Source organism: Mus caroli, chromosome 5 (genome assembly GCF_900094665.2).
Source record: "Mus caroli chromosome 5, CAROLI_EIJ_v1.1, whole genome shotgun sequence".
Taxonomy (NCBI): Eukaryota; Metazoa; Chordata; class Mammalia; order Rodentia; family Muridae; genus Mus; species Mus caroli.
The window spans coordinates 29,105,209-29,120,073 of record NC_034574.1 but is presented as its reverse complement, the minus strand read 5'-3'; the positions used below and the strand labels follow the sequence as shown (position 1 = coordinate 29,120,073).

The following is a 14,865-nucleotide window of genomic DNA, read 5'->3' as shown; positions in this document are numbered from 1 at the left end:
TACATAGACCGTTCTGGTCCAATCGGCGTGCAGTGCCTACTTAACATGCACGGTGGCCGCCAGTCAGCGAGCACTGGGGCTGGGCCACCACGTGCTGTTGCTAAGCTTGGGCTTCTAAATTGTTACTACTGGAGCCAGCCTATCCTAGCCAAGCTTCGCATCTGTCAACATTCTCAGCCCTGCCCGAGGCGTTCGGCCAGTCCCTATTGGGCAAGGCTAGGCAAGAACCCGCCCCCTAGGCCGGAGCGCCCACACTTATTGGCTGCGTTGACTGCTGCTCGACTTATGTGTCAATTTGAGGGCCTGAGGCGGAGGGTGGCGGCCCAGCGCTGGAGTCCGCGAGTCGGGCTGGTGTGCCGCCAGGCGCGGGGCGTGCGGCGAGCAGAGCCGGCAGGAGCGCGCCGGGCAGCCGCCGCCGCCGCCGTCCCGTGCGCGGGCGGCAGGATGGAGCTGAACTCTCTGCTGCTGCTGTTGGAGGCGGCCGAGTACCTGGAGCGTAGGGACCGAGGTAGCCCGCGCCCCTTTGTGCCAGGGTGGGCGGGCGGCGGGCGGGCGCAGGGGGCCGCTGACCGCACCGTCTGTCCCGCAGAGGCCGAGCACGGCTACGCCTCCGTGCTGCCCTTCGACGGCGACTTCGCTAGGAAGAAAACAAAGACGGCCGGCCTGGTGCGCAAGGCCCCGAACAACAGGTACCGCCCCCAACCCCCACCTCCCACCCCCGCGCGCTGTGCCAAGCCAGCTCGGGCCGGCCCCACCCGAGTGTCCCCGTCCTCTCTGCGTCCCCAGTACAGTCCTGCGCGCACCCGGGCGGCCGGCCTGGAGGAGGTGCGGGCCCCGCCCGCGCGTCGCCATCTTCCCGCGGCCGCGCCTCCCCGCCGCCGTAAACAGTGCCACGCGTACAGCGGCCGCGCTCGCCGAGGGCCGTTCTGGACTTTTCCAGACCGGAGAGGAGTTGTCAGTTGGTGCCGACCGCTACTCCCTAGTTTGGGCCTAATTGGGGACTACTCCCTCCCTTGCACTTCTCGGAGCTGGCTTTGCTCTTAGGCCCAGCACCTTATCCCCAGGAGCCTGGACAGAGACCTCTCCCTGGCTACCTAAGCGTCCTGCGCAGCTTATTGACAAGGAAACTCCAACCACAAGCATAGGGTTGGCTTTGTCGCGAAGAGCTGCCGGGAGCTATTTCTCCCAAAAGTTCCAGAGCTCAACTACACTCTGTTTGCCTTGGCCTTGTGTTTGGAGGAAGCCCTGAAGCTGAGGTTTAGGTATGGCTAGGACTGCTAAAGGTTCCACCTTCCTGGCTGCAGTGGGATCCAGGGCACACCTGACACTGTCTAGGGGCTAACTTTGACCCAGCTACTCCTGTGTGGTCAGTCTGAGAGCTTCCTTAGCAGGCTAGGGGCTTCAGGGCCCCTTGGCAGAGGGTGCGGCTCATTCCTGTGGCCTTTCTGTTCTTGGGAAACAGAGAGGCTGGCACAAGGACCCATTTCTGTGGTGTCCTAGGCCTGGCAAAGAACAGGTTGAATTACCAACGGCCTGAGTCCCAGCCCCTGGTCTCTTGCTTTGAACAGTTTGCAGAAGGACTTAAGTGTGTTGGAGGCCTCACTGCCCCAAGCTTCCACAGTGAGATGGCCTGGACCCGGCTTCTGTCTGCCCTAAACTCCAGGTTTGGGAGCTCAGCTTCCTGTGGCATGGAGTACCCACAGCTGATAGGAATGGTAGCATTCCTGAGCTGAGGCCCTTGAATGCTTCTGCCATATACACAAGTAAGAATCTGACCCAGCCTTGTAAATGAAGCCTTATTTTGATCTCCATTTTACAACCGAGGAAGCCAAGGCATAGACAGATTCAGTTACTTGGGTAGGGCTGCTTAACCACCCTGTTCCTGGATGAGGTCCTAGTCTTCCGTCTTCTTCTGGGATGGAGAACTGGGTGCAAGGGGCAGGGGATGCAAAGGGCCTCTCTGACTGGGTGCACCTCCCCTAAAGCTTCCTTGGACAGAGTGTACTCCTTCAAGACCTGAAGCCTTAGGGTGGCAGACGCAGCCCTCCTCTCCCCAGTCACTGCTCAGAGGCTATTCTCAGCCAGCTCAGTTGAGAAGCTGGGATTTCAGATGTGGCAGGGCAGTTCTGAACCTTCTGTGTCCTGGCAAAATGAAGGACAGGCCCTGGTATAGCAGGCTAGGGTGAGTGATGGCTAGGTCTCTAATGGCAGCGACTCCACGGGAGGGTGCCTTTAGGGTCAAGTACTTGCAGAATATAAGCAGAAGGGTCAGATCAAGATGGTGCCCAGGCAGCATCTGACACAACGGTGGCCTCTCCTCAGGCACACCCCCCCCCCCAGGATCTTTGGACTCCAAAAGAGTTCCAAGAAAGGCCAACCCACATGCTGCTAGAGTGGCCCTGTAGTCCAGGGATTGGGAGCTGGCAAGAAAAGTAGTATCCTCTGGTGCAGGAGGTGAGGGGACTCCTCAAGACTGAAGGTTCCTGCTGACCCTAGCCTGCTACATAAACTAGCAGACCTGTAGACCCAGTCAGGCTGCCATTTAGAGAACTGAAAGACAGGTTCTCCAGAGGACATCAAGGGGTTTCTGCACTGCCTTCTTGGCTCTGGTTGGTCTGTGGAGGGATTCTGAGGCTCTGGCCCAGCCTGAGTAACTAGCAGCAGGTTTTGGAAGAGTTGAGGAATCCAGGGCCCGAGGGAACATAGGTGAGCTAGTACCCTGATGGTGTCAAAGAATGATGGGCCAGGCAGAGTGTATACATTTTTTGGTAAAAGATCCCAGATCCAAGCTCTTAGAGCAGCAGAGGAAAGGACAGGTGGGCAACAAGCAGAGCACCGGGAGGGCCTTGGTCTGGGTGTGTCCTGATCTTTCTGCTCTTAAGTGTAGCAGTCTGGGGACCTAGAAGCCTGTGTTGGTCTGTGACATTCCCTTAGATTGAGAGTGACTTGGAAACCTGAGTGTTCAGAACCTGTGGTGTTCAGAAGTCTGGTCTGGGTGAGTGGGCTTGGCCAGTGGAGTTCAAGCAGCCCATGGGGTCACTGTTCCCAGGGAAGGTAAAGTTGGTCTCAGGGTTACATATTCTATATAATGCAATTCCTGAGAGAAGGGGGAATGGCCATCTTCTATGTCCTGCTATGTACCTACAGGCCCAGAAAGCATGCATTTCTCACAGATGCCTCCATAAGCTGACTTGGCTTTAAAGACTTGTCCTGGGTATTTCTATCTGTAAGGCAGAGTGGCCACAGGAGGACAGGATCATCTTGTCTTCGGAGGGTCTGAACTTCATGTCGCATGCTCAGACCTGCCATTGGTTCTCTGTGTGTGGCTTGTATTACTTATAAGGACACAGCTGGCCTCAGATAAAGGGGAGCAGATGAAGGTGGCTGGGCACCTGGGTATCCCTGCCAACCAGAGCCACCATAGGCCTGTGTGGCCATCAGACCCTTAGATCTACTTGTATTTCTGTGCCTTGCTCCCTACCCCATGTGAGGTTACCCTAGCCTTTGATAGGCAGCTGTATACCTGCCCTAGCTCTCAGCATCCAGAAATATCCTGGACCTAGATCCTCCTAGCCACTGTGTGAGGGCTCCTAGCTCTCTACAAAGAGCCACTGTTATTTGTGCTCCTGTTGTTGGGCCTTGGAGTGAGCCCTGTCTTTCTATCTCTCTAAACAGGTCTTCACACAACGAACTAGAAAAGCACAGGTAAGTGGTACCCCATTCCCATGTGAGCTACTTGATGTGACTGTCTCCTCAACCTCCCACATCGAAGGGGTACTTTTGCAGACCTGACCTGTCGGGGTTGCCAGACTATGCTCTAGGCTCTGGAAAGGCCAGTTCTAGAGGGGACTAGGGTCTGTTCTCAGGCAGTCTTGGATTGGCAGGCAAGGGCTGGGCTCAGGCCATATTCTTTGGTGTTTAGCTTGGGGTCAGAACTGGATAGGTACCAGGGACTTGGAGCTCCTTGTACTGGTAGCAGTCTGAGTTAGCTCCCTGGAAGAAGACGTGGGTGTGATTGGGCATGCCTAAGCCCCTCAGCTCTCAGTATCATGGCCTTGGTAGGGGGTTCATTCCTTTTCCCCCTTCCCTCTGTGCCTTTTGGGGTCTGTTTTCTAAGGAGCTATGATGCTCTACATGACTGGAGCATCACAGGAGGAGAGCAGACCCAGGCTTTGTCCCTGTACCCTGGCTCTTGTCAGCTCCTGGTATGGCTGGTGGCCCATAAGGCTACTTCACTTTGTCATTTGCCTCTTCCCTCTGTCAGTGGTGACAAGGTGTGGCTATACCCTGGGAGTTGGGAGGTGAAGGAGATCCTTGTGGCTGCCAGCAGTAGCCTAAGTGGAAGCAGAGGTATTTCAGGCCAGGCAGTCCCATGAGCAGTAGACCCCATGCCAGAACCAGGGAAAGCCCCTGAGGGACAGCATGCAATACCTCTCTCCTGACCTCTGCTTTTATCAATAAAATGGACGAGTTCTGTCTTGCCTTCTTGGTGTTTGGGGTGGGGGGTGGAGTACCTAACTCTGCATCCTAGATGATCCCTTCTGGGTACACTGGAAAGGTCTGGAGCCCAGCCAGTTCTTTCCTTTTCCCCTCCCCCATCTCCCATGTCTGCGCCCAGTGCAGCGCCAACTTCCGCTCTCCCGGGATTCAGGACTCTAGTTGGGGCGGGTGGCTGGGCAGGGACAGAACACCATGTTCCCAGAGGAGATGCACTTCCTGCAGTGGCTTGTGTGTTTGGGGGGTTCCCAGGGGGCCAGGCCACAGGGATGGAAGCCAGAGTGAGGCAGGCTTGGGGTTGCTCCTAGGACAGAAGAGATGAACCCACCTTGTCCAGACTCAGGCACAATGTCCTGGCCTGTGTGAGGACAGACTTCCTGGAAGCAGTGTTTGGGAGGACACCTGATAGTGAAGACAGATGAGGAGTGCCATGGAGGCAAGAGTGGGTAGGAAGCAGCCTCTAGGGAGGATAAGGGCTGACCTCTGACCTCTGCAGACATCTGTTGACCTTAGTCTTGGTCTTTGCCATTCTTCATAAGCCTATAGTTAGACTGGATCTCATAGAGGCTATTAATTTAAGACAGGGTAGGATTTTCTGGGTATCCTGGGCCTCTCTGACACCCAGGGTGTCAGGGTCTTTCAGGGTAAGGTCTTTCTACCTAGCTGACTGGGTCATAGATGTAGACAGCTCTGAGAAGTCCGAACGTCTGGGGCTTGGGCCCTGGTAAGGACATCAGTCACAGCTGACTATAGATCGATGCCAGCTGAAGGAAGGGCTATGTGTTGTCCTGAGGAAGGAAGGAAACACCTGGCTAGCTGCCCAGAAGGCCGTAAGAGGCATACCCTGGATACTGCCTTCACTGGAAGTGTCTATCAGAGAGACTCAGGTGGGCCTGTGGGACTTCCCCATTTGGAGCTTTGAACAGTACCCACCAACCCTACCCACTACCCCTGTAGGTCAGTATTTCTGGTAGATTTGCCATGGTGGCACTAGCTGCTGACCTCAGGGCCTGGAAGCCCTCCTAGACTCAGCTCTAAGTTTTGGTCTTTAGTATTGATGAGAGCTGCAAGTGTTCTTCCTGGCCCCTAGCACTCCTGGAACATCAGAGTTCAGATCTAAGCCCTCAGCTAGGCCCCTCACCCTAACCCAGGCACAGAGATGGTTTTTCAGGCCTGTCATAGTACCCTTGGCATGCTCGTGCATGGCTGCCCACAAGTGTCTGATGCAGCCATGTGGAACCACACAAAAGACATGTTTGTCAGCAACACCTCGAAGATGCTAATAAATAGAAAAGGATGGGGATTCCCTTTCCCCATCCCACGGACTGTGGTGGGTTTTGCCACTGCCTTTGCTCCAGTAACCTGGCCTGGAACCTATCTCTGCCATCCAGCCAGGACTGGAGCCTACATGTGCTAGGGGACCCTGGTGTGGAGCCAAACTCCCACCCACCCCCAGCTCTTGGGCCTTCTTTTGAGGAGTAGGGGTTTTTGGTGAGACAGTAGGTGTTGCAATGTCAAATGGCTGAGCTGTGAGGAGAAATGGGGCTGTTGCTGATAGAAATGCAGGAATTCTAGGCGAAGTTCTTCCTCCTTTAGAAGCACAGGGGTTTGACAAGTTTGAGATGCATAGGGTCAGCCATGAATGTCTTGAGTCTGGTGTTGCTATAGTGACTTTAGGGAGGATATAGTGAGATCCCAGAGCAACTTAGACTCTATGACTGTGATGCTCATAATCGACCTTCCCCACATCCCCTCACTAGCTACAGGCTCAGCCCAGGGTGTGCACTCTTCTATGCTTGGGTTGACATTAGTTTTACATTGCTTGTGTATGGTCAGGTGACTTTTCCTTGTCTCTTGAAGAAAACCTTTTTCTAAATATTGCTCATGTGCTTCCTGCACCCCACCCAGAGACCTTATCTTTGGTTACCTGGAGGCCTCTGAGATGATAAGGGGCCTTTGTTACCCACTCTCCCTACTTGGAATCTTCACCCAATCCCATGTAAGTACTCCAGACCCGTGTCTCTGTACCGGTAGCCTCCCTGGCCTCGGAGCCTGTAGCGGCCCACAACCATCGGATCCCGGTTCCCTTTGATCTGAGTATTGTTGAGCTGAGTCTTCAGATGCCTGGGGATGGTTCTATGGAACCCATATTCTAGAAGTAGACTAGAAGTACTGTCAAGCAGTCTGGGCCAAAGAGGCGGTGCTTCTCCCACAGGACAGGTCCTCATGTGCCACTAAGCCACTTCCAGCCACCTCTTTGCATTCCGTTTGGAACAGAGGAGAAAGTGAGCGTTGGCTCATTTGTTTGCGTTTTCATTGCCTGATGACTTGTGGGATGGAGTCTGTTTCCATGTTAGATTTGCTCTTTTGTCTTTTGCAACTCTGCTCATTGTTACACGGAGGCAGTGGTCTTTATTTTTGATGTGTACAAGCTCAAGATATCACTAATACTGTTTTGTCTTTTATATGTACTGCAAGTGTGTTCCTACTGTTACTTGTCTTTCAGCTGTGTTTCTTTCTTGTACAAATGTGTCTTTCTCTGATTGTAAAAGTAAATGTGAGGCTTTTAAAAGCATAGAAAACGTGGAAAATACAGACAAGCACAAAGCTAAAGAAATAAAGGTTGCCAGCCGCATCCCTGGAGATGCACGCTTCCTGTGCTTCATTGTGTTCTGTGGAGTCTCTTGTGTGCGTCTGCTCTTTTTATTTTTTAAACAAAAGTGGGTCACTTGTCACATATGTGGTCCTGTATCCTAATGTTTCCACTTAACACTCATGAACTAGAAAGTCAGAGACACTGAAACAACAGTGTGGTCATCTCTAAAACAGGGAACTTGGGAATACTTTGTTTCTTGTCAATTTGCACTTTCTGTCAATTTGCAGAAAGCCATAGCTGCTGACATGATTAAGTGGTTATAGGAATTGCTGTGTAACAAGTACACCTGGTGAGAAGGGTTCGTGGTCTTGTCCTACACCTGCCATATCCCAGTGCTGGCCTCAGACAACGGAATCTATCTCGGGGAGGCTCCACCTCTGCTCTCTAGCCCAGCTCTGTTCTCTAGTCCCTTCAGTTCCTAGGGTTGGATGCTCACTGTGCTGGAAGCAATGACGCTGAGATCTGGACTCTGGGAGGGTAACCATGCAGGCAGTAGCATGGAGCCAGGAACCTCTCTATGGTGAGATTGAAGATCCTCTAGCCTTGCGACAGAGTCTAGGGCTTACACAACTCTCACTTACACCTTGCCACCTGGCTAAGCTCAGCCTCAGTCCTGTGTCTAAGAAGTTCTTCCAAAGGTCTAACTCCAGTTCACCAAAAGGCTCTTTAGGCCTCACTCAGGATGCTGGGCTAGGATGCTAGGTGAGAAAGTGCTTTGTCAGCACTGGGTACAGATGGAAAAGCATGATGGCCTACCCTCTGTGTGTGTGACTGGCTGTTTCTGCCTGCTGTCTTTCCAGAGTCTCTTTAGGACTGATGGAATCTGTGGGTATGCTTGGGCTCTGTGACTAGGGAACAGACAGAAACTTTCAGCATGACAGCACTCTTTGTTTTTAATTAAAAATCGGTATTTTTCATACAGAATATTCTAGTCTTGGCCCCCTCCCAGATCTTCCCTACCTCCCTACCCACCCAACTCTACACCTCCTTTTTCTCTGCTTTTGCAAAACAAACAGGCAAATTAAAAAACAAGGACAGTTGGGCAGCAGGCTAAAGCCTCAAAAAACAAAACAAAACAAAAAAAACAAAACAAAACAAAAAAAAACAAAAACCCAAGAAACAAAAACAAAAAACCAAAAAAACTCTGTCCCTGACTTGCCAGTTACACTTTTAAGAATCTGCCCAAAGCAAGCCATACTGACTTAGAAACCACCTTGGCTTTTCTATAGGGCCTGGCTAGCTCCATGCTCGGGCATTACTTGGGAAGAGCACTGGTTTCCTGCAGATACTGGTCAGGTGAACTTTGCAGACACAGCAGCAGTGCCTGCTGTTCATGATAATGTCAGAGATAGCCTCTGGAGATGAACTTAGCCCTTTAGGCCAGGCAGGAAAGCTTTGCAGCCATATGAACAAGTACTAGGAATGTGGTTCCAGTTTTGTGAAAAAATAGATCCACACAAATGGACACAGGAAGAAAAACCTAAAATAATGCAATTTCCAATGAGACCACAGACTCGGCAAAGAGAGCTGGTCCTCAGCACCCCTTTAGCCTTATCAACTCATGTTTTTGTGATGACAAGAGCACACTATATAGTGCAAAATAGGTGGTACAGTATTTGTTCCCTGGGCTCTTAGGCCCTGAGGGATCTGTGGACACGTTATCCATGAAGGTATCTGTGGCAGGCTGCCCCGGAGGGGAAGTATTATCTAGGTCAGGAGGGAATTCCTGGAGAGGGACCTAACTACTTCAGCCTTGAGGTAGAGTATGGGACAATCCCCAGGCCCAAAGGCAAGCCTACAGCAGCGCAGAGGCCCAGGGAGGGCCTGGCTGTCCACTTCCCACCTTGCACCAGACACATGAGCCTAGTTCTGTGGATTTGCTGCCTAGCTTGATAGTCTATCTCTGGCTCTTTCAGACGAGCTAAACTCAGGCTCTACTTGGAGCAGCTCAAGCAGCTGGTACCCCTGGGCCCTGACAGCACACGTCACACTACTCTGAGCCTTCTGAAGCGTGCTAAGATGCACATCAAGGTAAGTCTCCTCAGCTACCCTGATGCCCCCCAGCCATCCCCACCCTTGGGCAGCATTGGTTCAGAGGACCTGGAGGTGGGTGGTGGAGCCACCTAGCAGGTACGTGTCAGGAGCTTATGGGGAGGCCCAATGGGAGCTGATTGGTGGGGTGGAAGTTATGTGATTTGTGTTGGGTTTTGTTGAGGGGTGATTGGCAGGGGGATGGTGTAATTGGCTGGACAGGCTAGACTCCAGACTGTTACAGATCTATTAACACTGGGCTATGGAAGTTCAGCTGTTAGAAGAGGAGGCAGAGTTGAGGCCTCCCTTTCCTAAACTCAAGGGCTTAGGAAAAAGGGGTCATTGCATGTCTTCATAGACAGTCTAACTGCGAGCAGGTAATGTTTAAAAAGAATGGGGGGGTGTAGAGGTTTTTCTTGGGAGTTGTTATGGGGTTACACTGAGGGAGATATTACCTGAGGCAATCCCTCAAGGCCTTCAGACTGACATCTGCTTATTTAGTGTTCTTGGGACACTAAATATGGACATTTGAGTGTGGACTTGCAGGCTGGGTGGTAGTAGCCTTGAAAGGGTTATATCCAAGGCCCTGGGGTTTTAATAGAACAACAGTGTATCAGGTGGCCCCACACAGGAAGGGTTTAGGAAGGCAGGAAGGTCTGCCTTACAGGATACACCAGGCCTTGCTGGTGTTCCATTCTCAGATGCGGCAGGTAGTCTGAGGGTAAGTGGAGCTCTCATAGTAGGGTTGGAGGGAGGCGCCTGCCAAAGTTTGGATGATGCTGTTTCAGGGCTTGAAAGCCCATGCAATTGTACTTCCTGGGGCTGGCTAGCAGCACTGGGCATTGTACTACGAGTCATGAGGCTGAGCGTGGAAGACCAAGCTGTGTAACTGGTCACCTTGCTGGGGTGAGGAGAGGCATATTAAGCCTTTGGCTGGGCACCCTGTGGCTTTGTCCAGCAGGCCATGTTCTATGTAAGGATCCTGCCTGTGCAGCTTCTGTGCAGGGTGCTTACTCCTTTTTTGGCTATGGGCTCACAGACTATCCTCTATCCCCAGAAACTGGAGGAGCAGGACCGCAGGGCACTGAGCATCAAGGAACAGCTTCAGCGGGAACATCGCTTCCTAAAGAGACGTTTGGAGCAGCTATCAGTGCAGAGTGTAGAGCGTGTGCGCACAGACAGCACTGGTTCTGCTGTGTCCACAGATGACTCAGAGCAAGGTGAGTGCCCAGGCAAGCAAGGTAGGAGCTGGGCAGCCCAATCCTGGCCTCTGGGTGCAGGTATCCACAGTGTTCCAGGGGAACAAGGAAGTACCTAAGGTGGATTGGTGCTAGCGGTGACAAGGTGTCCATGCCACCTAAGCTAACTGCTGGGGGTACTGCAGAATTCCCACAACCTCGCACAGAGAAGGGATGGGATGAAGACAATGAGGCACAGAGGCCACGTCAGGGCTATGTGAAGACAGAGGATGACTCACCACTGGGCAGCATCCCAGACTTTGTCTGGAAGCATCCTCGCATCTTCCACCTCAGGGCCCAAAGGACCGCTCTTACCTCCCCAACCCAGGCTCCATTTCCATAGAAGGGAACTGTGGGCTCTAACTTGGGAGCCTCAGGCTGGCTTCCTAGGAAGAGGCCGTCCTGACCCATCCTCTCTCTGTTCTCCCAGAGGTGGATATAGAGGGCATGGAGTTTGGCCCTGGGGAGCTGGACAGTGCTGGCAGCAGCAGTGATGCCGATGACCACTACAGCCTACAGAGCAGTGGCTGCAGCGACAGCAGCTATGGGCACCCTTGCAGGCGGCCTGGCTGCCCTGGCCTTTCGTAGGCTCCGTGTCCTTTGCTTCTTGGCCCACCTGCCTGCTCACCTAGCCAAGCGTCTCAGCCTTCCAATCCTCCCTTGACTGAAGCCAGCCTCGTCATGGGCCTACTGCTGTGCCATTCTCGAAGCTACAGCTGCTGCCTGGTCTGCCTGCCTCTGCCTGCCCACCCTTCGGTCAGGACTCAAGTTGCCTGCCCCTTCTCCGCAGGGCTAGACCCCATGCAGGGAAGCAGTGTCAGGCTCTTACATCCTGGAGTCCAGCGTAGCCACCCACAATCTGTTCTCAGATTCCTAATCATTCCAGAAGTATTAAATATCATTTCTACAAATCTCGGGAGGATCCGTGTAGGGGCCTTAATGACCACCATAGGGAGCTTGAACCCCAAAATTGGATCCCAAGAGAGAGGAGTGGACTGAGGAAGAAAGGAAGGAAGGAAAGAAGGAGGGGAGGAGGGAGGGAGGGAGGAAGGAAAGAAGGAGCCTGCTGTCTGTCTATCCAACTATCCATCTATTTGTTGGTCCACATAGTGTGGACAGAGGGATCTGTGAGGGGCAGGACTTGGATGAGCATCTGGTGGGTGGCCCCCTTTTCCATGGTGTCAGCAGCCATGGGATGCTCCTGGGGTCTGGCTGGACCACCTCAAACCAAGTTGGGTGGCTTCTGCTCTTTTAGGACCATCAGACGTATGCACACATGCCTAGGCTCACACCCACAAGCACAAATACACATGGACATCAGAGAATGTATGTGTTGAGATAGTTGACCTGAGGTCACTTGGAAATGGTGGCCCCCTAACCTGTGCCTGACTCTTACTCAGGCCCCTGATCACCTGGGCCAGTCCAGACAGCTCTGCCTGGTCTGCACAGGAAATAGACAGGGCTTTTCTTCCTGGCAGGGGACTGGAATAAGCTGGGTGGCAAGCTGAAACCACTGGGTCCTCCAAGCTTTCTCAACTTCCTTTCTTAAGAAAAAAAAAAAAAAAAAAAAAAAAAGGAAAAAAAAAGTGCAACAGGGAGCTCCCAGAAGGGGCCTCACAAACCCTGTCCAGGGCAGCCTCAGCTGGCAGAGGCTTTACCCAAAACACAAACCAGAAACATTTTTAAAAAGAGAGAAAAGCTCTGAAGACTCGCCAAGGGACATGAGTGTGTGCTGCCTCTATTTCCTGTATGAGAATTTTGTACTCTATTTTCCTAGCCATTGTTGTGTCCTTGTTTGCTGAGGGGTGGGAGCGACCCAGCGTCTCAGGGACCCATCCTCTGTCACATCGTCATAGTGTGCCTTGTGTTCCCTGTCTCACCCCACCCACTGCCACCAGCATGCCCGTGTGGCTTATGGGATGCACCAGGCCTCCTGGTAGGTGCCCCCCTCACTGCTTTCTGACAGGTAGCCCCTCCCAGCAGCTGCAGCCTCCTGGGAGGGACATATGCATGCCTGTGTGGCTCCCATGGCTGATTCCTGTATCCTGCAGGGCTATGACCTGGCCTCCAGTGGTGCCTCCATGGTAACTGGCAGAGTGGCTGTGCCTGAAAGTTCGGGGACAGCAGGCCTGCTAGCATAGAGCCTGGAGTGTCAGCCATGGGCAGCTTATAACTACACAGTTCTGGAAGTAGTACAGGCCTGTCCAGGAGGCTTCTGTTGGCCTTTCAGTACTAGAAGACTTTGTTTCTAGGGGCACCACACAGCAATATTTGGGTAGTGGCCACGGGCTGGCCCACAGCAGCACCTGCCACCTCCTCTGGTGCATTTGTAAACAATTTCCAAACTGTGGGGAAATTCTTGTTTATCTTCAGTCATGCCAATGAGCATCCTAGGGTGAGAGGCCTACTGATAGGCAGAATGAGGTTCCCGGAGACAGCTCTGGCATAGAACCTGCTCTGTGGGCACTCAGAATGACAGGTGGACAGCAGGCCTAGGTAGGTGTCTCCAGGATAGAAAGATAGTCAACATCCTAGTAAGCTGGTTCTGTCAACATTTTCTGCCCATCTGGGCGCTTCAGTGTCTGCCTGAGCACGTCCCCCAGGCATTTGTCTTGAGCACACCTACCCTTAGCACAGGACTTTGTTTAAAGGACCCACAACTCCAGGGCTCCTGATGTGCCCTGAATTCTTAGATTATCAACTCCCTGCTCCATCTCCAGCACCTGAGATTCTGCTTCCACCCCTGACAGCAGAGCCCATTCCTGGTGACCAGATTGGCCCCCTTGGCTGAATTTTGTGGCAGCTCAGCCCTTTGCCTTTTCAGGCTATGGATCCCATGTAGCCTGGGAGTTGGCCTCCTCAGTCACCCAGGGGTGCTAGCCAGCTGCCCCTTCCGCTAGCAGGCCTGTGAGGGGTGGTCTATAGGCATGGGGGCTGGTGCTAAGAGTTACATATCTATTACTCCTTCTCCTGCTCTCTACCATTTGCACAGTATGGCCATTGCTGGTAGCCACAGATTCAGCCAAGGCTATTGTGTGTCTGTGGAAAGAAAGCTGGACCAAAATAGCTGCTGCTATGTCCTCCACCTGCACCTGTCCATGTGAGCCATGCGGTGCGCCATAACAGAGTCTGGAACTCCAGGCTCAGGCTTGGGCCTCTCTACTAGGAGGTGGTCCAGATGTACCAGACCCACCATCCTGCTGCAGGCCCAGCTGGTCTAGCAGGAGAGGACACAGAGGTTTTGTCTCTAGACGGGCCCTAGGCCTGCCTCTGTATTTCTAACCTGCAGGTGCTTGAGCTTGCCTTTCTAGGCAGATGGAGTTGTGCACCAAACTGTGGCTGGACAGTTTCTACCTTTCTGTGTGCCCCAAGCCTTCCCTGCCTCTGGTGGGTCAGTTAGCCTCTCACCCCTTGTGCCTGCACAGAGGGTCTTGATCCCAGGCTAGCAAGCAAGTTCTCAGGCCTCTAAACTAGGGCACTAGGGCAGGTTCCGTGCCAGAGTCGGGGGCTACACAAGGGGCCTGGTGCCAGTGCGGTGGTTGAGTTATGAGACCTGAACTGCAGACTGGAATGGGACCCCATCCCACCTGTCTAACAGATGGGGCTGTGCTGTGTCATTCTGTCATTGTAATATAAATACAGATTTTTATACCTCATTTTTCTGGTTTCTAGTTCTTTCTGTCTGCTCTGCTCTGCTCCTTTCTCTCTAGCTTCAGCTAGAGGGACTGACTCACAAGAGCCAGGGCTATCCTGGCCCTTGGGAAGCAACCTTCACGTCCACGACCTCCATTCCTGGGAAGCTGAGCAGCTCTATGTAAAGGCTTGGGTGGAAGTACCATACAGCCTTCTCTATGCCAGGTGTTCTTGTTGGACTAGGACATTGTAGGCCCAAAGATAGCTCAGTCCTTAAGGGTGATATGGTGGCCAGATGCCCTCTGCAGAGAAGTTGCTGGGTCTCCAGATTACACCTCAAGGACTCTTCCAGTCTATCCCAGCATCCTTAGGCTGGACTCAGGCCCTAGCTTCTGCCTTCAAGACCTACATGGCTGAGGTAGAAACGTGGGCAGCTGTGCTTCGGTGCTAGCATGGGGTTCTGACTTGCCTCCAGAGCAGCTGTGAGGTGGTTAGAACACACACTAGAGAGAAAACAGGATAGTGACACTCCACTGCCTACAGGGAGGCTCCAGCCCATTGGCAGGAATCCTGGTTCTGGTTCTTGGAGGACTCAGTGTCCTCCCAGACAGATGAGTGCACTGAGGCTTGTCCTTCAAGGACTTGCCACCTTGAATACCACAGAAAGTGTGGATCAGGACTTCCAGAGAGGATGGTGTTACCTCACTGAACCCTATGTAGAGCTCATTGGAGATGGCCTAGTGGCACCTGCTAAAAAGTTTTAATGTGGAATCATGAAACCAGGGGAGGGATTCGTTCTCCCGGTAGGCA

General features: G+C 52.9%; 1 protein-coding gene across 1 annotated transcript; it reads left to right on the top strand.

Annotated features, from left to right (window-relative positions):
* The first annotated feature begins 285 nt into the window (after positions 1 to 285).
* Positions 286 to 14,078, top strand: Mxd4 (MAX dimerization protein 4). The gene is made up of 6 exons (XM_021162369.1): positions 286 to 508; positions 590 to 689; positions 3,676 to 3,705; positions 9,070 to 9,184; positions 10,242 to 10,404; positions 10,853 to 14,078. Exons 1-6 carry the CDS (start codon positions 286 to 288, stop codon positions 11,008 to 11,010), a joined length of 789 nt encoding a protein of 262 aa, XP_021018028.1. The 3' UTR covers positions 11,011 to 14,078.
* The last annotated feature ends 787 nt before the right edge of the window (positions 14,079 to 14,865 follow it).